We start from the raw sequence: 25,150 nt of genomic DNA, 5'->3' as shown, positions 1-25,150 counted from the left end.
TAAAGAGAGGTTTCCATTGCGGGAGTCAAAAAAATTAATTTCTTTTTTAATGCATTTTTTGAAAGCTATATATATGTAGAAAATGCGTGTACAGCGATTTTTTTATCTAAAGAATTTTTCGTTTTCATGGAGTCTTGAACTCACCGGCGTCCCGGGCATTGAGTAACAAAAGTCAGGCAAATCAAGTCGATTTTAAAAAATTTTGCAAATCTGACCTCAGAATCATAAAGAGCGACCCTAAATACCTATAGATATTTATCATATACGGATATTGATCAAAGAATACAATTATTGCACAAAAATGTTTTTCAAACTTTAAACGCGTTTTTCTCTAAACAAAATTTTTCAAACTGGTGGGAATCGTAGCGTTTAAACTATTTAATAAATTAACTTCGGGTTTGCGGCTAATTAAAGGTAACTAAATTCTACTGGGGTTATACATATAATATGATATAATTGTCAACAATAGATATTTTTACAAGAGGTCAAAAATGGAAAAATTATTGCAAAAACGCAGTTTTTTTTTTAAAAATATGTTCGCCATTTTGTCAACTTTTTAACTATTTTATTGGTATAATCTATTCTTTAGGATGTCATCTTTATAAAAAATTTTGAGTTTTTGTTTTAGACTAAAAATTGCGCACTGTAGAATGCCCACCGTTTGCCCTATTTAAAAAAACATTATTTTTTAGATGCGCCATATTTGCCGCCATTTTGCATTTTTTTGAAAATGAAATATATGTTTTAAAAGTTTAAGAATGTATCTTTATTTAGAAAAAAACTACATCACTAAGTCATAGCCGTTCCTCACAAAAAATTGTCAAAGTTTGTGTTTATTTTGGCCTTCGCAATGAAAACCTCCCCTTTAAAGTTGATACTGTCGCTACTGTATTGAATTGTTTATATGTAAACAATTAGCCCTTTCAAGAAACCAGTTTTTTTATAAAACTTCAATAAACCACAAATTGTGATTGATAGATTGAAATTGACATTTTATGAAGAGAACAAGATAGTCATTTTTTTTAATCAGACGTTTTTCCGCTAAAATAGTGAACCAAATTCGTAGAGGTGTGCATAAAGCTCAAATGGCCGAGCCGAGCCGGAATATTTTCGAGCCGAGCCCGAGCTTGGCTCGATGTACCGGGTACCCGGAATTTTCGGGTACCCGAATTTTTCAGGTACCCGAATCCACTCGGGTTCTCGAAAATTTCGGGTACTCGAATTTTTCGGGTACTCGAAAATTTCGGGAACTCGAAAATTTCGGGTACTCGAATTTTTCGGGTACCCGAATCCACTCGAGTACTCGAAAATTTCGGGTACCCGTGTTTTTCGAGTACTTGCACCAGTTTCAGGAAATTTAGGTTTCCATCAAAATAATCATGGCTATAGACAATCACTAAAGTGCACCCGGGTGTCCAGGAGTCATGTGAACCTCATATTCAGGTAATTTTTGTTTTTATCGAATAATCATAGCTATAGACTAACCGTAAAGTGCACCCGGGTATCCAGGAGTCAAGTGAAAATCATCCTCAGGGAATTTAGGTTTCCATCAAAATAATCATAAACATAGACTAACCCTGAAGTGCACCCGGGTGTCCAGGAATCAGGTGAACATCTTCTTCAGGGAATACTGTTTTTTTCGAGTAATCATGCTGCCAAAATAATACTAAAGAACACCCGGCTGTCTAGGAGTCAAGTGAAAATCATCCTCAGGGAATTTTGGTTTCTATTGAATAATCATAAACATAGACTAACCCTAAAGTGCACCCGGGTTTCCAGGAGTCAGGTGAACATCTTCTTCAGGGAATTTTTGTTTCTATCGAATAATCATAGCTATAGACCAACTCTAAAGTGCACCCGGGTGTCCAGGAGTCAGGTGAACATCTTCTTTAGGGAATACTGTTTTTTTCGAGTAATCATGCTGCCAAAATAATACTAAAGAACACCCGGATGTCTAGGAGTCAAGTAAAAATCATCCTCAGGGAATTTTGGTTTCTATTGAATAATCATAAACATAGACTAACCCTAAAGTGCACCCGGGTTTCCAGGAGTCAGGTGAACATCTTCTTCAGGGAATTTTTGTTTATATCGAATAATCATAGCTATAGACCAACTCTAAAGTGCACCCGGGTGTCCAGGAGTCAGGTGAACATCTTCTTCAGGGAATTTTTTGTATCTATCGAATAATCATAGCTGTAGAGGTAGACTAACCGTAAAGTGTACCCGGATGTCCAGAAGTCAACTAAACATCTTCTTCAGGGAATTTTTGTTTATACTGAATAATCATAAACATAGACTAACCCTGAAGTGCACTCGGGTATCCAGGAGTCAAGTAAAAATCATCCTCAGGGAATTTTAGTTTCTACTAAATAATCATTGATTTAGTCTAACCCTACAATGCATCCGGGTGTCCAGGAGTCAGGTAAACGTCATGTTCAGAGAACTCTGTTTTTTTCGAGTCATCATGCTGCGAAAATAACAAAATATTATGTTTTCAAAACTCTTTATTAATTTATGTACAAAAAATTATCATATAATAAATTAACATAGAATAGTTAATTCAGCTCAAAGTTTGAAGCTTTTAAATAAAAAATAACTATTTAATAACAGGGATCTCAGTTATTACCGTTTATTTTTTAAATTTAATCCCCTGTTTGGAAAATAAAATAGCCTATGATACCTAATATTACATTAAAGTCACTGTGATCCGTCTAATGTTTTTAATCAAACAATTTAATTTGTCATTGGAGCATTGTGGTGCAAAAAGCAAAGTTCCTCCACATGATCAGAAGACAGTGATGACCGTTTTGTTGTCACTATATTTCCAGCTGTCGAGAATAGCCTTTCGCTGCTTGCTTGAGTAGCAGGAATGCTTAAGTAATTTCTCGCTAATACAGCTAAGTGTGGAAATAAGTGCTGATTGTTTCTCCACCAATTTAAGGGATCCAAATTATACGGTAGTAAAGGGTTTTCCAGATAAAATTTAATTTCTTCTTCAATGCTGCTCGGCTGTTGTTTCTTAAAGCAGTTTTCTTCGAAGAACATTTCAATCTTCTTTTTTGATTTGCCTATTAAAAGATAAGTATATTAAATTTTTTGAATCTATTAAAAACATTGAATAGCTTATAATTAAATATTGCATTAAAATAGTCATAATATTCTCATATCTACCATAAACTGTTATTCGTATTAAATAATAATTAATTAAAATGTTTATTTTCACTAATTAAAAGTAATTAAATTTTTTGTGTACCGAAAGACTTTTGATTTTGAGAAGACTTCAACAATTCATCGCTTTCTTTCAGTGATGTTGATTCAGACGAAACGGCTTCAAATAATTTTTTTTTATTTTCCTTTTTGCTGATTCAGTTTTGATGTAGCAACTTTTGTAGCGGGGATCTAACATCATGGCTAATTGTAGAGTTGTATTTTTTTTAATCACTTTGAATCTTTTTTTAATCGAATTTGATAGATTATCCACTAAATTGTTGCTATCATTAGGGAGTTCTTCTAATGTCTTCTGAATTCCATTTACAATCGGAATATAAGACGATGCTGTCGGGTATGTGTCAGCACACAATAATTCCGTTGCCTCCTTTAAAGGTTGAAGAACATTAACGTAATCATTTAGAAGCTTCCATTGACAATTTGACAAGTTTTTAGGCATTCCTAAAAAATATTTAAAACTATTTTTGCATTATATATTATTATATTATCTTGACAAATAATAATTCTTGTGTACATCAGTGTTGCCACAAAAATATAATTTTCTTTTTTCCTGACTTTTTCCCTGATCTCTATTAAAGAATATTATGATTAACTCTAAAAATTATTAGATATTTCAAAAAATATTCTAATACATTTATTTGCGAACATGAAAAAATCGATCGATTTCTTCGTGTTTTAAAATAATTAAATATGACGGCGTTATAAAATAATTATTTTATATTATAAGAATATTGTTACTGTAATTTCTTTAATATTATTTTCATCATTTCAATTAAATTATTATTTTCTAGAATTTTTAACTCAAGTTTTTCATGAAATCAATTAGAATTAGTTTTAATAATTTTTGAAAAAATTCTTTAAGAATGTTCAAATTCATTTCAATTTTAAGGAATTTCAATTATTCGGAAATTCTGCAATGAAATATATATTAGAAAATAAAAACTTCAAATAATTTAAAAAAGATTAAATTAAACTTTTTCAAAAAAATCAATTGTACAGAATTGTTAGTTAAAAGTATGAAAAGTTCATATTTTTAAAGATTTCAAAATTTACAAATCTAAAAATTTTCGATATGAAACTTTTGGTATTCAGTTATTATCTAAAATTTTATCTGAAATTCATTTTTAAGTCAATTACTATCAGAAAGTTGTACGAGAATTCAATTAAATTTATTTAATTTAATTTTTAATTTTATTCAATAATTGAATGTTTCTTAAAACTTAATTCTCAAAAAGAATTTTATCAACTAATTTTTAAATAATTGGATTCTTTTGACGATTTTTAATAAAAATTGTAAAAATAATTACATTTTTCGAGTAATTCGATTAAAATTGGATTGTAAATCATTGAAATTCTGAGATGAGTTTTGATATTTATGAAAATAATTAAATGTTTGCGTAAAATTTTATTAAAATTCAATTTAAATAATTGAGTTCTTTTGGAAAACTTTATTAAAATAGTAGATATTGAAAATCATTGAATTGAGGAAACTTTTAAAAATAATTGTATTTCAGTGAAAAATTTTATTAGTTATAAAGATAATTGAAATTTTGACAAGAATTTAAAAAAATTTTTGAACATAATTGAATTTCTCCAAAGTATTTTATTACTCTTAAAAATAATTAAATTTCTGCAATGATTTGTTATTTTCCCAAAATTTATTTTTTTAGTGTTTTTAATTAAAATAGAAAGAAATTATTGTCAGAAATAGAAAAAATTAAAAGTTTTGTATTAGAGTTCGAGGTAATTTCATAATTTATGAGAAAATATAGTAAAGAAAAGACTTTTCCCTGACCAATTCTACTCTCTGACCTGTGGCAACCTTGTACAAAGATTTAGTTTTTAATAATTTAGTAAATATCTTAGTATAGTATCTTGTCAAGTAATAATATTTTTACATACCTTTAGTTTTTAATAATTTACTAAGAGGCCTTCGTAATTTTAACAACCGCTCGAACATTGCATACTCCGAATTCCATCGAGTGTCAACATCGTGGATTAATAAAAGAGGTCGCGAATTAGGGTTCAATAATTTTTGAATCCGTTTGAGCTTTGTTCTTGCAACTGAATAACGTGCAAAGTAACCCACAATACTTCTGCACTTCTTCACAAAAATTTTGAAATTTGTACATGATTTTTTAGCATCTCCTATACAAAGCTGCAATGTATGAGCAAAGCATGAAATACGCTGCCAATTATCTTCACATTCGCCTATTTCTATAGCTTTAACAATGTTACGTCCATTATCGGTAACAAAAAAAATATTTTTTCCTGCAGTTAATAGGTTCCACTCTTCTAGCAAGCTCCTTAATAATTCATAAAGATTTTGTCCTGTATGTGACACAATTATGTTGCGAACATTTAGGACAAAATGTTTTTGTATAAAATTTACACTTAGATAGTGTACCGTTAGGGAAATGAATGATTCTATTGCCCTGGATGTCCATCCATCCGTCGTAAATGTTAAAAATGTTACACCTAAAAAGAGTAAATAAAAGTGAAATTAACTTTATATTATTACATTAACAATATATAATAATAATAATAATAATAATAATAATAATAATAATAATAATAATAATAATAATAATAATAATAATAATAATAATAATAATAATAATAATAATAATAATAATAATAATAATAATAATAATAATAATAATAATAATAATAATAATAATAATAATAATAATAATAATAATAATAATAATAATATAATAATAATAATAATAATAATAATAATAATAATAATAATAATAATAATAATAATAATAATAATAATAATAATAATAATAATAATAATAATAATAATAATAATAATAATAATAATAATAATAATAATAATAATAATAATAATAATAATAATAATAATAATAATAATAATAATATAATAATAATAATAATAATAATATAATAATAATAATAATAATAATAATAATAATAATAATAATAATAATATAATAATAATAATAATAATAATAATAATAATAATAATAATAATAATAATAATAATAATAATAATAATAATAATAATAATAATATAATAATAATAATAATAATAATAATAATAATAATATAATAATAATAATAATACTATAATAATAATATATAATAATAATAATAAATAATATAATAATAATAATAATAATCCCAGCGATGGTTGTCCACTACCGAACATCATCGATGTCTTTGATGTGCTGGGAGAAGTGGATGCTTATCCACTGCCAGACATGATTGCCATCATGGATATGTTCGGTAGACCTTGCCGTGGTGGCGGGGCTTTTCACTAAAGGGCAACCAACAGGGTGGTTCCCTGATTCTAAAACCAAAAAACAAATGAATGAAATGGATAAAGATTCAAATAAATTACTCCAAGCGGGTACCTCAAATGAGGGTAATCCCGTCACCGATTCTGATCGGGTTCAAGCCCCGGTAGTCGGTGCAGACGGCTCCAAGGATTTTGGAGGGAGCCAAATAAAAAATTCTGAGGATGTGGGACTTAGCAGATTCGAAGAAAATGTTTTAGAACAGGTCGATCTGATCCCAATAATACTGGATAGTATGTGGCGTGCTTGCAAAAAGCAAAAAAACATTAGCAAGGATGTTAAGGATGGAATGGTGGCAATGGAGAAGGTGCACGAGGTGCTTTGCAGAAACCTGCGATTTATACCTAAGCCCTTCATTAGCCCAAGCAAACCAAGGTCGAATCCTGAAACTCCTAGATCGATGTCGCACGCCACATCCAGCGAGAGCAAGTCCATCGACCCAAGGAAGCGCCCTAGAGAGTTTGAAGGTCCGGAGACTGATTCTTCTGTGACCACTCCCAAGGGTAAGAGGGTTAAGAGCAAGGAGACCAAGGCAAACCCTACTGTTATGGAGACGGAGGTGAGTAAGGCTGCTTCGGCCAGGGTTGCTTCTTATTCGGAGGCAACTGTGGCAAATAAGCCTGAAAACGAAAAAGACTTTGAAACTGTCTCCAATAGGAAACGGGAGGCCCGTAAGAAAAAGGCCTTGAAGAAAGCGGAGGAGAGGGAGCGACTTCAGAAGCGCCCCCCCAAAATTAGAACAACGGAGGCAATAAAAATTGTGGCCCGGAATCCAGAGACCTACCATGATCTCATAAAACTGGCAACAACTTCGGTAAAGCCAGAGGAAACTGGAACAGAGATTGTGAAAATTAGGAGAACTCTTAAAAAAGAGGTTCTTGTTGTTGTGAAAAAGGGGGGTGAAACTTCAAAGTTCGCTCAGAATCTTACCTCCGTTCTTCTGGACAAGGCCGAGGTTACGGCTCTTGTCAGTAAAAAGACCCTCGAAATTCGGGATCTTGTCGAAACAACTTTAGAGGAGGACGTTTTAACCGTCTTAAAGCAGAAGTTGCAAAAGCCCGAATTAGAGGTGACTTGCCGACTTCTGACACGTTTTGGTGGTACGAAAGTGGCACTAGTACGCTTGAATGAAACGGACAGCGAGAGTCTGCTTAAGCTGGGCAAAGTGCGTATTGGCTGGATAAATGCATCCATCCGAACGCACTTAGAAGTGACAAGATGTCAAAAGTGCCTAGCCTATGGACACGTGACCCGAATTTGCAAGGGCCCCGACAGAACAAAAACTGTCGGAGATGCGGCGAAGCGGGACACTTCTCCAAAAAGTGTACTAATGACAAGCCAAAGTGCATAACGTGTACAGATTTGGGAAAAACGGAAGTCAACCATATCCCTGGAAGAATTTCCTGCCCGGTTTACAAGGAGGAACTGGAGAAACTTAAAAGGGCAAATCCTTAAAGCTCCTTCAAGTCAACCTGCATACAAGTAAGGATGCACAGGTGCTCCTGATGCAAACAGCTAGGGAAAATGAGGTGGATATCCTGTTCTGCAGTGAGCAGTATCAAGGAAGCGACCTCGCACCTTGGTATCAGGATAAGGCGAAGAGAGCCGCCATCAAGCTGTGCAACCCAGAATTGCGGGTTGACAAGTTCTTGGAGACAAGCAGCGGGTTTGTGTGGATAGAGGTGGCTAACATACGTATGTATAGCTGCTACTTCTCACCCAACGACCCGCTGACCACCTTCGAAGCCAATATAGAAGACCTAGAATCGAGCCTCATAGAATCCAAGCTGGATGTCATCATCACTGGCGATTTTAATGCAAAGTCGCCAGAGTGGGGTGAGACGAGGCTCGACAAGAGAGGAATTCTGATTGGAGAAATGATCTCCAAGAACGATTTATTAGTTGTAAACCGGGGAAAAACATGGACGTTTAGACGAGGTGCGATCGGATCGATAATAGATCTAACGATAGCATCGTCTAATATATTTAGCCGCATAAGCGACTGGCGGGTCTCTGAGGAATATACAGCAAGTGACCACCAGTACATTGAGTTCTCAGTCTCAATGGGAGACACACGAGGAGGAAAGAGACAGGAAGCTCCTAGTCGCAAAACCTTCTCGTGGAACATTAAGAAACTCGACAAGGAGAAGTTCAGCCGGTCCCTAAAAGAATCTATCTTAATTGAGGATTCTGGTTGGGTGAGGAGGCCGAAAAGTCTAAATGGAGAGGTGCGAGCGGTGCGAAATATAATCGTCACCGCTTGCAATGCGTCGATGCCACGTCGCAAAGGCGCCTTTCCAAGGAAAAAATCCTTGCACTGGTGGTCAGAAAAACTGTCCTCCTTGAGAAAGGAATGCCTCAAAGCAAGAAGGACATATACCCGTTCTAAGGGAGATCCCTTGCTGAAAGAGGCTTTCAAGGAGGCGAAAAAGGACCTCAAGAAAGAGATCCGCAAGTCGCGACGCCGTAGCTGGAAGGACCTAATCGAGGAGGTCGATAAGGACCCATGGGGTCTGGCTTTTAAAATCGTAACTAAGAAATTAGTGACGAGGCAAAAGACCCCCGGCCTGGACAATCCCGATTGGGTCAGAAAGATAATAAGTTCTTTGTTTCCTCCTGCAGAACCATACCTTAGAAGGGACTGGAGTTTTTGCAAAGTCGAAGAGGAAGAACTCTTCACACTTAGTGAACTGAAAAAAGCAGGCAAAAGATTAAAAACAGGCAAGGCGCCTGGAATCGATGGGATAAGTAACGAGATCCTAAAGTTGGTAATCGACACTTCACCCCAGATTCTGCTTCGATGCTTCAATCTTTGCCTTGAGAGAGGAGAGTTCTTCCGCGACTGGAAGCGACAGAGGTTAGTCCTCCTAAGGAAAGGTGAAAAACCTCTAGATAAGGTTTCATCGTACAGGCCTATATGCCTGCCTATATGCAGCGTGGGGCTCCTCAAGGCTCGAGGGTGGGTCCATTTGTATGGAATGTATCTTACGATGATTTTCTGCGAATGGATCTGCCCGAAGGTGCGATGATCATCGGCTTTGCGGACGACGCGTTGTTCGTGTGCACTGCCGAGAGTGAGGAGGCTCTTGGGACATTGGTGAACGAATGTCTGCGACTAGCAAAAAGCTGGCTGGATACCAGAGGTCTTGAAATGGCCCTGGAAAAGACCGAGGCACTGCTAGTCACAGACAGACGTGGTTATGAGCTCCCACGAATCGTGATAGACGGATTCGAGGTCAAGTGGAGTAAACAAATTAAATACCTTGGTGTGGAGTTGGATGGAAGGTTAAACTTCCACCACCACATGGCTACGGCGTCGAATAAGGCGATCGAGTGTGCGGCTAATCTTTCACGGTTAATGCCAAATGTTGGCGGACCCCGTGAACAAAAAAGAAGACTGGTGGCGAGTGTCGCCCACGCTAAAATGCTCTATGCAGCACCAGCGTGGGCCCCATCCCTGAGGAGTAAAAGATGTGTTACCATCTGTGAAAAGATACTGTCGGCGCAGAGATCGATAACAACGCGTATCATCTCTGCATATAAGACGGTATCTACGAGTGCTGTGCAGGTCCTTGCAAGTGTCCCGCCAGCAGATCTCTTGGCGAGGGAAAGGGAAGAAATGTTTCTCTTTTCTAAAGAAAGCAGTTCCTGGGATGAGGAATTAAGACCAAGCAAGGGCCTGATCCGCAAAGAAGCGAGGCACAGGCTCATAGAAAGATGGCAGGAAAGATGGGATGGTGAGGGAAAAGGTCGATGGACCTATCGCCTTATCCCGGCACTCGCCACCTGGATAAATAGGAAACACGGTCAGGTTTCCTATTATTTGACTCAGGCGCTCACAGGTCACGGGTGTTTTAACTCGTACCTGTGTCGCTTTAAATTACGCGAGAACGAGGTGTGTGCATATTGCCAGTTCCCTGAGGACAACGCGGAGCACACCCTCTTCTCATGCAAAAAATGGGACTTGGAGAGGCGGGCCATGTTCGAAGGTGTAAACAGTCAAGTTACACCGGAGAATATGGTATCGCTGATGACCCAGTCGGAAGAGAATTGGCGGCAAGTCGAGAACTTCATAATCTCGGTTATGTCGAGGAAGGATCTCGACGGCCGCCAAAAAGCGTAATTTAAACAGCTTTTAATTTGTTTGTTTGTTTTTTATTAATTTATTTTGTGATTAGTTGTCCCTATACATTTTTTTTAATTTGTTTTGTTTTTTTTATTCATCTTTGTACAATTTTATGTTTTCAATATTTTATACGCGTTTATTTTTATTTTTTTTTATATATCCGTTTATAATTTTATCTTTTGACTTTTTAAACTTCTTAAAATTTTTGTTTTTTATTGTTGTTGTGCTGTTAATTCCGCTTTTATATTGAAATAGTTTTAAATTTTTTAACTATTGACGCAGGAGAACCGCAGACACAGAACAAAGTCGCAGCAGCGATAGAGTTGGAGCGCCTCCCTCGAAGGCTAAAGTCTTACGACAGTTCCGAGGGAGGGTAAAGGGCTCCAAAAGAAGGGTTACAGGTTTTAGTGGGTCGGGCTGGTAGTAGGTCGCCAGTTTATTAAATTTACTATAATATATATTTTTTTTTCTTTTTTTATATTTCCTTTTGTTTTATCATACCAACCCCACATAACCTTGGAGTGCGGAATCCAAGGTATCTGTAGGCAGATTTCCCAAAAGTCCCTAAGCAAAAAAAAAAAAAAAAAAAAAAAAATAATAATAATAATAATAATAATAATAATAATAATAATAATAATAATAATAATAATAATAATAATAATAATAATAATAATAATGAGGGTAAACTCTGTGAAGAGATACCAGGATGCACTCCCTTTGCGGAAACTTCCTGCTATCTTGGAGAGACACATCGACCTCCACGTCCGAACACACATGTTCACGTGCCCTTGGATATCATAGACGTCGCATCAATGCTCCGGCAATGCTATAACGTCTATGTAACTAACGGAGGCGGTTCAGGGCCCATCTTGGCCAGATGGTAGTACCCTGTTAAGGCCCGATTGTCCCTCGACACGGGACAAAGAATTAAAAAAAACACAAATGAAATGGACAAAATTTTAAACGAAATACTCCAAGTGGGTACCTCGAAAGAGGGTAATCCCACCACCGATTCTGATCGGGTGCAAGCCCCGATAGTCGGTGCAGATGGCTCCAAGGATTTTGGAGGGAGCCAAATAGATAGCCAGCTGACATGCTACGAATCAAATGTCGTAAATCAGTTTCTGGCTATTCCCGGGATTTTTAAGAGCGTGTACCAGGCATTCAAGCGCCAAAAGAACGTCAGTCGTGACATCCAGGATGGCGTGGCGGTTTTGGAGAGTTCGTTCTTAACAATTTGTAAGAATTTACGTTTTATCCCCGAGCCGTTCAAAGACCAGGCGCCGCAACATCCAACTGTGGGAGCTCGAGATCAGACGGAGAGCACGACTACAGCTCTGGACGGCGTAACTGCACGCCCTAATAAGGCAAAGGGCGTTAATAAGCGCCCCAGGGAAGGTGCAAGCCCAGATGCGAGTCCGCAACGGGCGACTCAAAGCGGGAAAAGAATTAAGCGAAAAGATGCTCCACAGCTTGGTTCTGAGTCGCTAGATGGAACGAAAGAGGCGCCCTTAAATAGTCCTGGCAGTTCGTATGCTGAGACCGTTTTAAAGGACGGAGCGGACAATGGGGACGGCTTCAAAGTTGTTAAAAGCAAAAAGAAACGGACTCCAAAAGAGAAACCCTCAGGTGAGAAAAAAGAGCTTCCGAAGCCCCCTTTGAAGCTGAGGAGCACGGAAGCTGTTAAAATTACGGCAAGCGACCCAAAGCTTTATGAGGGTATCTTGCCGCTGCTAAAAGCAAAAGTAAACCCAGAAGATACGGGTACCGTGATCCGGAAAATCAGGAGAACCTTTAAACAGGAGGTTCTCGTGATAGTGAAAAAGGGCGGAGAGACCTTAAAATTTGCAGATGCACTGTCTTCGGCCCTGCATGGTAAAGCTGAGGTCACACCTCTAGTGAATAAAAGGTCTCTAGAGATTAAGGATTTGGACGAAGCCACCTCAGAGGATGAGGTAACTGCAGCACTAAGAGAAAAGCTGGGTAAACCCGACCTGAAGATGGAGTGTCGACTTTTGCCGCGATACAGAGGAACTAAGGTTGCTCTGGTACGTCTGACAGAGGCAGAAAGTAACACTCTGCTAAAGCTTGGTAAAATAAAAATCGGCTGGATAAATGCTCCAATTCGCGAGCATGTTGAAGTAGCTAGGTGCCAAAAGTGCCTAGCATACGGACACTCAACCCGAACCTGCAAAGGCCCCGACAGAAGCAAAAACTGTCGGAGATGCGGCGGAGAGGGACACCTCGCGAAGAGCTGTAAAGTTAAGCCGAAGTGCCTTACATGCTTGGACCTGGGAAAGCCAGAGACGGATCACGATTCCGGAAAGAGAGCCTGCCCGGTTTACAGAGCAGAACTGCAAAAGATTAAAAGGGCAAATCCTTAAAATTTTTGCAGGTCAACTTGCATACAAGTAAGGATGCACAGTTGCTCCTAATGCAAACAGCAAGGGAAAATGAGGCAATACATGGACTTTTAGACGAGGTGCGATCGGATCAATTATAGATCTAACAATCGCATCGTCTAAACTATTTAGCCGCATAACCGACTGGCGGGTCTCAGAGGAATATACCGCAAGTGACCACCAGTACATTGAGTTCTCAGTCTCTATGGGAGACACACGAGGAGGAAAAAGACAGGATGCTCCTAGTCGCAAAACCTCCTCGTGGAATATGAAGAGACTCGACAAGGAAAAGTTCGGCCGGTCCCTAAGAGAAGCCCTTTTAATTGAGGACTTGGGCTGGGTGAAGAGGCCGAGCAGTCTGGATGGGGAGGTGCGAGCGGTGAGGAACATGATAGTCACCGCTTGCAATGCGTCAATGCCACGCAAAGGCGCCACTCCAGTAAGAAAATCCTTGCACTGGTGGTCAGAGGAGCTAGCCTCCTTGAGAAAGGAATGCCTCAAAGCAAGAAGGACATATACCCGATCTAAGGGAGATCCCTTGCTGAAAGAGGCTTTCAAGGAGGCGAAAAAGGACCTCAAGAAAGAGATCCGCAAGTCGCGACGCCGTAGCTGGAAGGACCTAATCGAGGAAGTCGATAAGGACCCATGGGGTCTGGCTTTTAAAATCGTAACTAAGAAATTAGTGACGAGGCAAAAGACCCCCGGCCTGGACAATCCCGATTGGGTCAGAAAGATAATAAGTTCTTTGTTTCCTCCTGCGGAGCCATACCTTAGAAGGGACTGGAGTTTTTGCAAAGTCGAAGAGGAAGAACTCTTCACACTTAGTGAACTGCAAAAAGCAGGCAAAAGATTGAAAACAGGCAAGGCGCCTGGAATCGATGGGATAAGTAACGAGATCCTAAAGTTGGTAATCGACACTTTACCCCATATTCTGCTTCGATGCTTCAATCTTTGCCTTGAGAGAGGAGAGTTCTTCCGCGACTGGAAGCGACAGAGGTTAGTCCTCCTAAGGAAAGGTGAAAAACCTCTAGATAAGGTTTCATCGTACAGGCCTATATGCCTGCTAGATACGATGGGTAAACTTCTAGAGGATATGGTTCTGCAGAGAATGCAAGGCCACTTGACCGAAGAAAATCGTCTGTCCGATCACCAATTTGGTTTCCGTAAAGGCAAGTCCACAGTTGATGCCATCCAGGCAGTTGTGGACATAGCCAAAGCAGGAAAAAACAAATTGGGACCTGGGAAAAAGAAGAGCTTCTGCGCGTTGGTAGCAATTGACATACGCAACGCGTTTAATTCCGCAAGATGGAAAGATCTCATCGAGTCGATGGAAAAGAAAAACATGCCGCCCTACTTGTTGCGGATAATGAATAATTATCTTAGCGACAGGTGGGTTATATATGAGGGAGACACCTGCACTCTCAAGGAAGAGATGCAGCGTGGGGCTCCTCAAGGCTCGAGGGTGGGTCCATTTGTATGGAATGTATCTTACGATGATTTTCTGCGAATGGATCTGCCCGAAGGTGCGGTGATCATCGGCTTTGCGGACGACGCGTTGTTCGTGTGCACTGCCGAGAGTGAGGAGGCTCTTGGGACATTGGTGAACGAATGTCTGCGACTAGCAAAAAGCTGGCTGGATACCAGAGGTCTTGAAATGGCCCTGGAAAAGACCGAGGCACTGCTGGTCACAGACAGACGTGGTTATGAGCTCCCACGAATCGTGATAGACGGATTCGAGGTCAAGTGGAGTAAGCAAATTAAATACCTTGGTGTGGAGTTGGATGGAAGGTTAAACTTCCACCACCACATGGCTATGGCGTCGAATAAGGCGATGGAGTGTGCGGCTAATCTTTCACGGTTAATGCCAAATGTTGGCGGACCCCGTGAACAAAAAAGAAGACTGGTGGCGAGTGTCGCCCATGCTAAAATGCTCTACGCAGCACCAGCATGGGCCCCATCCCTGAGGAGCAAAAGATGTGTTACCATCTGTGAAAAGATACTGTCGGCGCAGAGATCGATAACAACGCGTATCATCTCTGCATATAAGACGGTATCTACGAGTGCTGTGCAGGTCCTTGCAAGTGTCCCGCCAGCAGATCTTTTGGCGAGGGAAAGGGAAGAAATGTTTCTCTTTTCTAAAGAAAGAAGTTCCTTGGATGAGGAGTTAAGACCAAGCAAGGGCCTGATTCGCAAAGAAGCGAGGCACAGGCTCATAGAAAGATGGCAGGAAAGATGGGATGGTAAGGAAAAAGGTCGATGGACTTATCGCCTTATCCCGGCACTCGCCACCTGGATGAATAGGAAACACGGTCAGGTTTCCTATTACTTGACTCAGGCGTTCACAGGTCACGGGTGTTTTAACTCGTACCTGTGTCGCTTTAAATTACGCGAGAACGAGGTGTGTGCATATTGCCAGTTCCCTGAGGACAACGCGGAGCACACCCTCTTCTCATGCAAGAATTGGGACTTGGAGAGGCGGGCCATGTTCGAAGGTGTAAACAGTCAAGTTACACCGGAGAACATGGTATCGCTGATGACCCAGTCGGAAGAGAATTGGCGGCAAGTCGAGAACTTCATAATCTCGGTTATGTCGAGGAAGGATCTCGACGGCCGCCAAAAAGCGTAATTTAAACAGCTTTTAATTTTGTTCGTTTGTTTTTTATTAATTTATTTTGTGATTTATTTGTCCTTATACATTTTTTAATTGTTTGTGTTTTTTATTCATCTTTGTACAGTTTTATGTTTTTTGAATTTTTTATACGCGTTTATTTTTTTTTCTTTTTTTTTATATATCCGTTTATAATTTTATCTTCTGACTTTTTACACTTAATTACACATTTGTTATTTTTAATTATTGTTGTGCTGTTAATTCCGCTTTATAGTGAAATAGTTTTAAATTTTTAACTATTAACGCAGGATAACCGCAGAGAAAAGCAGAAAGTCGCATTAGCGATAGAGTTGGAGCGCCACCCTCGAAGGCTAAAGTCTTACGACAGTTCCGAGGGAGGGTAAAGGGCTCCAGAAGAAGGGTTACGGGTTTTAGTGGGTCGGGCTGGTAGTAGGTCGCCAGTGTATTAAATTTAATTTTTTATAGATTTATTTTTCTTTTTTTTATATTTCCTTTTGTTTTATCATACCAACCCCACATAACCTTGGAGTGCGGAATCCAAGGTATCTGTAGGCAGATTTCCCAAAAGTCCCTAAGCAAAAAAAAAAAAAAAAAAAAAAAAAAAATAATAATAATAATAATAATAATAATAATAATAATAATAATAATAATAATAATAATAATAATAATAATAATAATAATAATAATAATAATAATAATAATAATAATAATAATAATAATAATAATAATAATAATAATAATAATAATAATAATAATAATAATAATAATAATAATAATAATAATAATAATAATAATAATAATAATAATAATATAATAATAATAATAATAATAATAATAATAATAATAATAATAATAATAATAATAATAATAATAATAATAATAATAATAATAATAATAATAATAATAATAATAATAATAATAATAATACTAATAATTAATTAATTAATAATCATAATATAATAATAATAATAATAATAATATAATAATAATAATAATAATAATAATAATAATAATAATAATAATAATATAATAATAATTAATAATATAATAAAATAATAATAAATCTAATAATAATACTAATAATATAATAATAATAATAATAATAATAATAATAATAATAATATAAATAATAATAATAATATAATAATAATACTATAATAATAATAATAATAATAATAATATAATAATATAATAATCCGTGCCCGGTTGGAACTTTTGTTCTAATTGGAACTTTTGTTCTACCCGGGCGCATTAGAACCTGTTCTTTTGCGCGGGGTTGCTGGTCCTCTATCGGACGCGTGCCAGGTGGCGGATAGGTTAGCTTCCTAGAAATCAGGTGGTATCGAGGAAATCAAATACTCGACGCGGACCAAAACCAGCAAACAAGAAACATCCGTCATGAGCGATTGTAAAAACGAGGAAGAGTACCTGCGGGGTAATGCTACGGCTAATCCCTCACTGGTTCCGATCGTCAAGCGCATAGCGTGGGGACGGTGGCCAGTGGCCCAAGGATGCAGGAGGGCAACAACGCGTTGGGAGTCCCACAGATCATCGTGGACAGGGCGGAGAGACGAGGGAGTACGAGCAGCGTGACGAGTCAAGCCAGCTGCATTTCTGTATTCAGTAATGCTTCTGCGATTGACATTGCTAGCTGCAATGAACATCGAGATGAATGCGTGAAGCTGCGGGCGGAAGAGGCAGCAAGCATTCTAGAAATGGAAGAAGAGGTCAGCAAGATGCTGAAGTCCTGCGAAGTCCAGAAGAATGTCAATAGGACAATTAAGGATGGACTTAGAAGCATAACATCGCTCATACGGGATGTGAAGGAGAAGCACGCAGCAGCGTCCAGAAAAGATGAGAAGTTCTACCAGGGGTTAGCCTGGTCAGAGGATGCACGAAAGGACCGAAGAATGAGACGTGACCGTTTTAATGCAGTAATGCTTAAAAACGTTGTCCTGGAGTCTCAGAAGCGGAAGAGAAGTGATCCTGAGAGTACGAAGGACCCAAAAAAGAAGAAGGAGGAGGGACCTTCTAGAAGGTCTAAAGGTAACGAGACCAAACCGGCACCAAAGCCAAATCCAGTTAAGAAGGGAAGAGCCACAGTGGTCGTCAAAGTGGCTGAAGGAGCTACCTTCGCCGAGGTGCTGGCGAAGGTTCGAAAAGAGGCTGACCTGGAGGCCAGTCAGACAAGGGTTGTGGGAGCTTTACCCACTAAAAAGGGAGACCTGCTCATTAAAATTGGGGGGTCTTCAAACAAGAAGTTGTTCACCGAAGAGGTGACAAAGGTGATCGGCGATCTGGGTAAGGTGCAGATGGCGGACCGGCGAACTACGTTGGAAATCCGCGATATGGATGCCCTTACAGAAAAAGATGACGTACTGTGTGCCCTGGAGAAAATTTCTACGGTGCCAGCAGGAAGTAGGAGGGTGACGGTTCTGGGACCAAACAAGCGAGGAGTAAAACTCGCTGTCGTGGTCACCAATCAGGAAGACGCTGATAAGCTGGAGAAAATTGGGCACATAAAGATTGGGTTCGTCTCCTGCAAGATAAGAAGCAGAACTATGGTCACAAGGTGTCCTAAGTGCCTTGACTATGGCCATCTAGGTAGAGATTGCCAAGGTGTAGATAGGTCAGCTGCGTGCTTCAAGTGCGGAGAAGCTGGCCATAAGGCAGCAGATTGTAAGAAGAGCCCATGTTGCTTCTTATGCCAGGCAAAGTTCGGAGAGAAGGAGAATATCCAGCATGTCGCCGGATCAGGAGGTTGCAAGGTCTTCAGAACTGCCCTCGAGGAAGCAAAGAAGACTTTGTCAAGGACAAGGAGGAAATAATGCCAGAACAAGAGCGGCAAGAGACGGAAGACGATGTTGACCGGAGGAGTACAGTGCTCAGCTGTGTGTGAGTGTGGGGGGGAGGAAATCATTTAGTTTTCCTCCCACCCACGTTCCCACAAGGCTAGAGCGGATTAAGGCCCAGTTAAGGAGTAGGACAAGGGGACCACCATTTGCGAAGTTGAAGGCCTGACGGTAGTTCCGCAGGTGGATCAAGTGTCCCAAATTAAGACGGGAGTGGTTTTTAGTGGGTAGACCAGAACAAGAGCGGTCACCCCCACATAACCTGGAATTCATTACCCAGGTATCTGAATTCGCAGATTTTCCACTTCCGACTACAAAAAAAAAAAAAAAAAAAAAAAAATAATAATAATAATAATAATAATAATAATAATAATAATAATAATAATTATAATAATAATAATAATAATTATTATTATAATAATTATAATAATAATATAGTTAAAAAATTGAAATTACCTTGCAACAAATCACTCCAAATTTCATTTTTAACTCTTTCTCTTTCTTCGACGTACATTTCAGGAATTATTTTTCGTGAAAATGTTGTTCTGCTCGGTATTTTGTAAGTCGGATCTGCTATCTTTAAAACATTTTGAAAAGAAACATCCTCCACTAAACTGTAAGAATGTGAATCTAGAGCAATCATTAATGCAATTGCTCTAGTAAGCTTTTTTGCTTTTGTCGCTGACTTGTGTAACCTTTCTACCGACATTTTATGAATACACTTTTTTAAAACTATAAAAAGTGGGTGACTACTTATTTGGCTATTTTTTGCTACTGCTGAGTGCTGACATTCGTCGATTTTTACCAATTTTTACATGTTAATTATCTATAAATTAGTAATATGTACAAATGAACACTATTTATTTATTCCTTTTCCTTTAGAAAAAAGGCATGAGTGCGAAATCTCGAATTTAAATCGAAATAATCGAATGTACTCTCGCAGTTATATAGCAATGAAAATGAAACATAGAAGGGAACACTCACATTTCTAATGAAATATAGTACCTTAAAAACTCACACATAGTTAGAAGATGGAGCTACAGTCGTTCTTTTCAATGTCATTATCACCTTTAAACGTAAAGGTTCTGTGTGAGCGCCTTAAACCTCAAAGTTTCGCGTAACTTCTCAACCCTGGCTCTGTGCCCAAACCGAAATTTTTTTCTGTGTTCTTGTATGTTTATGGCTGTCATTTCAAGCTGTTTTAATATAGATTTCTCTAAAATATCAATTGTAATGAAAAATAATAAGTAACAATGTAATTATTTATTTTTAACAAATTAAAGTATAAGTATTTGTCATCAAAAATGCATTTACATAATTAAATATACTTGTTTGCTATTTTCATTTATTCATTATAATTTTGACAACTATTCCGTAAAAGTTTAGAATGTTTTTCTTTGTAGTGACTTATTTAAACATTACATATTTTTATTTAATTGATTTTTATCTTATTTACAGCAATTTATGGTACAAAGGAAAATAGTAACGAATTTCTATTAATAAGAAAGGCTATTCTAAATTCGATATGGATGATTCCGTTAACAATAACACTGAATTGACAACGCAGAAAAATGATGAAATGGAAGTAGAAGAAAGCGAAAGTATAAATTTAGAATTTTGAATACTAAATTACTTTTTCGACTTTATTTTTATATATTGCAACAAAATTTCATTTTTTCGAATAAAATGCAAATCATTTTTATTTTTGTATTATGAAAAGTAACTACACACAAAAATTTTCCTCTAAAAGTGTCTTACTTATTTTTGTAAGTCTTTTGGAGCAAAAAATAGAATTTTCACGTAAAAAGTGAAATCGTCATTTATTAAAATAAACTGTTTATATTTAGTACAAAATATTTTTTAAAACTTATATTTGAGTTAGACTTTCTTACAAATATTTTTATTAATTTCAATAATAATAAAGTTATCAAAAGTCGAGAAAATGGGAAAATTTTATCAAAAAGTGTAAAAAATATTTCTAGAAATGCTACACAAATTATACTTTTGGATGTCTTTTGATAATATTGAAAATCTTAAATTGGCACTGAATTTTCTTTTTCATTATAAAAATTCTACAAAAAAACAAGAGAAGTTACAGTTGCAATTTTTATAAAAAATTGAATTTTGGTATTTATCCAATTGAATTATAGAATAACTTTCTGAAAATTATTAAAAATAATTAATTTATAGAGGAATTATAGTAAACATTCTAGAAAATAATTGAGAATTGAAAGAGTCAAAGTTGAATTTATAAAGATAATTAAATTTTAAAAATTTTCAAATTGAAATTTTTTGAAAAAATGAATTTTGAATAATTTTTATTGGAAATTTAGTTTTTTGAACGTTTTTATTTTATCAATTTTTTTCTAAATTAGTTATGTTGAGTTTTTAAATATACATTTAACTAAAAAAATTTCCAAAAATTGTCGAAATTCAGTAAAATTTATTTATCAAAATCATTTATATTTTGAACAATTAAATTCAGAAATTCTGAAAAAATTAGGATATAAAAAATTTTTAATTACAATTTGTTAGCGAGTAAATTTTCTGAAAACTTAGAACTTATATTATTATGGGCCAAAGGAAAAAAGTTAAAATACTTTCTGGAAATCAGGGAAAAGTCAGTTTTCTTTTAACTTAAAAATTGAAAAATATAATACTTCATAAATAAAGCCGTAGATTAAATATATATTAAATTATTAATATATAAAATCTTTAAAAAATTCTTTTCCAGAGGATTCAAGCTTCTCAAAAACATTAAGAAGCTATGTGTGGAATCACTGCACAAAGCGTACCCCCAACATTGCTATATGTAATCTCTGTAAAGGTGAATTCAATACTACTAGCGGAAGCACATCTACCCTGCTACGGCACTTAAATTCAAAACACAAATCTGCTGTTGATAATTATAAGATTGATGTTGAGTCGAAAAACAAAAGCTTTACGAAGGATTCATTAAAAGCTAAAGAGATGACCAAAGCTCTAAGTTTACTTGTAACAGTTGGACTTCAACCATCCTCAATTTTAAATGAGCAGACTTTTATAAATTTTACTAAAGTCGCTGAACCGCGGTTTAGCATCCCTACTGTAGAAGAATTCTCGAGTAAAATAATTCCAGATTTGTTTAATGAAGAAAAGGAACGATTCAAAGATATAGTTGGAAAAGATTTTAAAGAAGGTCAGTTTAAAAAAATCAATTTAAGGACATTCATCTAAAGAAATACAAACTTTACAAAAAAAAATATTTAACGTTAAAAAAATTGAAATATTATTAATAGAATTTTCTATAAAAAATTGAAAACCTACAAAATTTATTTCATTATACAATTTGAATATGATCCAAATATTATTATATTGCTTCTATAAACAAGCAACTTATTTGTTTAAAAAAGCAAAAGCTTTCTTTTAAACAAACAAGCATATTTTTAATACGGTGTGGTTATTTGAAAATTTTAAAGATGTCGTTATAGAGAATCACTTTTTGAAGAAAATAAGCAAAATTACATTAAAATCGAATTATATTTAAAAAAAATTCTAAGTAGCAATGTGATAAAGAATTTTTTATGTAAATTGTGTAAATAAATATTTTTTTAGAAAATTGATATTTTTGTTTTTCTAGAAAGTATTATTAATAATATATAATAATAATAATATTTTAATTATTTAAACGTTAATTAGTTTTATTTGATAGTTCTATTTTTAAAAAATTTTTTTTACTAATAAGTTTGAATTTTATTGTGTTTTATTTTTATTTTATTGTAGAGTATAAGACAATAGCAATTTCAATAAATGGATTTACAAAGTGTAATATTGGGACCTTCATCGCTCCTACTCTTCATTACATCAATTCAGATTTTAAGTGTCAAAATATTACCCTTGATATAAAATAATTGCCTACTTCAGTTTCTGCTGAAACTATAGTTAATTACATAGATGATTTAATGACTGAATGGAAAATTCTACCTAGAGAGAATTGTCCAATTTATTTTACAGTGGAAAACACAGAAGTCATGAAAGAAGTAATTTCTTCTGATAAAACATGGCAGAAAATTCCATGCCTGTTTAATATAATCGAAGAATCAGTTATGAAGGCCATTGAAGCTACTGAATCATTCATTGATCTTTCCTTGCAATGTATAAAGATAGTGAAACACTTCAAAGAGAATTCTTTCGACAATGAAAGATTAAAGAAGTTAATTAGCACAGAAGAGAGCATTAATAGAATAAAATTACCTTCAGATAATTGGTACTCCCACTTGCAATTTTTTCAAAAATTACTGCAAATAAGAATTTCTTTGAGAAAAATCGTGAAGGAAAACAGTAAGTTCTAAACATTAATTTTTTGAAAGTATAGATTAAATAACCGTCCGGACAATTGGTCGCAAAGTATAATATCAGGGTGCCTATTAATTTCGTTCAACAAAATTCCTGTCTTTGTCCTAATTTTTCTCTTTTTTTCTCATCAAATTTAAATTTATTTTATTTGGAACAATCTACAATAATCTACAAATTGCTTCAAAATAATCTACAAATTGCTTCAAAAATGTTTATTAGAGTTTTTATGAATAATTAAATTCTTTTGGCGAGTTTCTTTAAATTTTTTAAAAATAATATTTTTTTAATAATTTAAATTGAAAATTTGGAAAATAGTTGAATTAAAATTTATAAAATAATATTATAATTACGGTGATTAACTTCTCTTAATTATTTTCGAAAAATTAAAAAAAAATTCTTTAAAAGAATTCAATTATTCTTAATAAAATGTGAAGAAATTTCAATTATTTCAAAAATGTCCAATTATTTGCTTATAAAAATTTAATTATCTTGACATAATAAAATTGAAAAATTTCAAAAATATTATTTTTCAGAATTTTCAAAACAACTTTGTGAAAATTCGATTTGTTAAAAAAATTTTAGTGAAATTCTTTAATAAATTTAATTATTTTCAGTTCAATTTCACAAAATTTCTATAAATTCGATAATAATTCACAAATAAGGAAATATGTGTATTATTTTTTATTATGCGTTTTAGGCACTTCAATTAATTTATTAGCATACGAATGGGAGATAATAAAAGAGTATGTGGAAGTTCTCGAAGCAATAAGTGATACTGTTGACACACTGAAAAGTTTCACTGAAGAACAATTCCCTAGTTTATCGTGTTTCTTTCCTATCTTGAAAGGTTTGATAGAAAGTGTGAATGGAGAATGTGACTTAGCAACGAGAATTGTGAATGAAGTGACTAGTCATTTTTTGGAAATAAATAAAATCGATGTTATTAAAGTGTCAATGATACTAGACCCGCGATTTAAAGATCGATTTATGGAGAATAAAAATGCGTCTACAATATTAAAATTGTTTATGAATGAATTGAACTTTTCACAGACAATAGATGGAAATACTGAAATTTCAAAAGTACCAACAGACGAAGGTGTTTTTCTATGACGTTTTTTATTATATTTTATTAAACTTTCGATGATTAGGTTTCTTTTCAAAATAAAATTTTTTTTGTCAATTTATTTATATTTAATTATAATTTTATTCTAATTACTTATATTTTATTGATCTTACCAATTATTAGGTGAACCGAAAAGTAAAGTGCAAAAATTTTTAATGCAACACTACATTGCGGAAAATTTGTCTACCGAACGCAGATCACAATTTCATCTCAGTCAGGAAATTAATGGATATTTGGAAACGATAACTACTCCTATTACCTCTAATCCAATTACTTGGTGGTCTGAGAATGGTGACAAATACCCTAGTTTAAAAAAAGTTGCGAAAGAAGTGTTGATTATTCCCTCAACAATGGTACCGAAATATTTTAATCACAAACTTCAAATCTTGCGTTCCAAAGTCGACCCAGAAGACGTACCTACAATTGGATTTTTACATTCTAATTTAAAAAGTGGTTGTTAATTAAAATTTAATAACATAATCAAAAATATTAGTAACAAAATAATTATTCATTATTGATAATATTTTTTTAATTAAAAAGTATAAGTAAGTGTTAATTTGTTTTCATTAAAATATCATATGTCACATGTCATATCATGTCACATATAAAATGTCATTATTCACTATTGTTAATATTTTTTTAATTAAAAAGTATAAGTAAGTGTTAATTTGTTTTCATTAAAATGTCTCAAGCCCACAACCTTATATGTGACTGTCCACGAGAAAACAAGGCTTAGGTCCAAAAAATCAATTTTGATTTTTTTTATGGTAATCGACAGATTTTATGTTGCTTTTTCAAATGCAAAAGTCAAAAGTTAAAAATATCAATTACTTTCGACAATATATCGTTTTAAAGATGGGTATGTTAAGCGTAGTTAACTTCAATCGTAGTACTTCAATCGCTCGCCCTGTGAAATTCACGTTTGGGAGCTAAGCCTTGTTTTCTCGTGGACAGTCACATATAGTTAACATAAATAAATTTAGTTTTCTTTAACAATTTCTGAACATAATAAACAAAAAATATTATTAATGTTTTTATTGATTTTTTTTTAAATATTTAATACTTAATACATATAAATTTTTTTTGAACTGTCAGTAAATTGTGAGGTAAATGTTAAGACTGAAATGGT

At 35.0% G+C, this 25,150-nt stretch overlaps 2 protein-coding genes across 2 annotated transcripts; one reads left to right on the top strand and one right to left on the bottom strand.

Moving 5' to 3' along the window:
• Positions 1-2,926: 2,926 nt before the first annotated feature.
• On the bottom strand, positions 2,927-5,742 carry LOC122502164 (E3 SUMO-protein ligase ZBED1-like). The gene is made up of 3 exons (XM_043612089.1): positions 5,131-5,742; positions 3,254-3,669; positions 2,927-3,068 (listed from the first exon to the last, which is right to left on the bottom strand). Exons 1-2 carry the CDS (start codon positions 5,186-5,188, stop codon positions 3,302-3,304), a joined length of 426 nt encoding a protein of 141 aa, XP_043468024.1. The 5' UTR covers positions 5,189-5,742; the 3' UTR covers positions 2,927-3,068; positions 3,254-3,301.
• A 14,346-nt stretch (positions 5,743-20,088) lies between these two features.
• Positions 20,089-21,779, top strand: LOC122502182. Its single transcript, XM_043612107.1, has 2 exons — positions 20,089-20,164; positions 21,298-21,779. Exons 1-2 carry the CDS (start codon positions 20,089-20,091, stop codon positions 21,777-21,779), a joined length of 558 nt encoding a protein of 185 aa, XP_043468042.1.
• The last annotated feature ends 3,371 nt before the right edge of the window (positions 21,780-25,150 follow it).

Source organism: Leptopilina heterotoma, unplaced genomic scaffold (genome assembly GCF_015476425.1).
Source record: "Leptopilina heterotoma isolate Lh14 unplaced genomic scaffold, ASM1547642v1 Lhet_221, whole genome shotgun sequence".
Classification (NCBI taxonomy): Eukaryota; Metazoa; Arthropoda; class Insecta; order Hymenoptera; family Figitidae; genus Leptopilina; species Leptopilina heterotoma.
This window is presented reverse-complemented; position numbering and strand designations above follow the sequence as displayed.

Bases quoted from the DNA above. Each gene is read 5' to 3' on its own strand.
- LOC122502182 (XM_043612107.1), top strand. From the start codon at position 20,089: ATGGATGATTCCGTTAACAATAACACTGAATTGACAACGCAGAAAAAT. The intron at 20,165-21,297 runs GTATAAATTTAG...ATTCTTTTCCAG, and splicing joins GGAAGTAGAAGAAAGCGAAA to AGGATTCAAGCTTCTCAAAA.
- LOC122502164 (XM_043612089.1), bottom strand. From the start codon at position 5,188: ATGTTCGAGCGGTTGTTAAAATTACGAAGGCCTCTTAGTAAATTATTA. The intron at 3,670-5,130 runs GTATGTAAAAAT...AATATTTTTTAG, and splicing joins TAAATTATTAAAAACTAAAG to GAATGCCTAAAAACTTGTCA.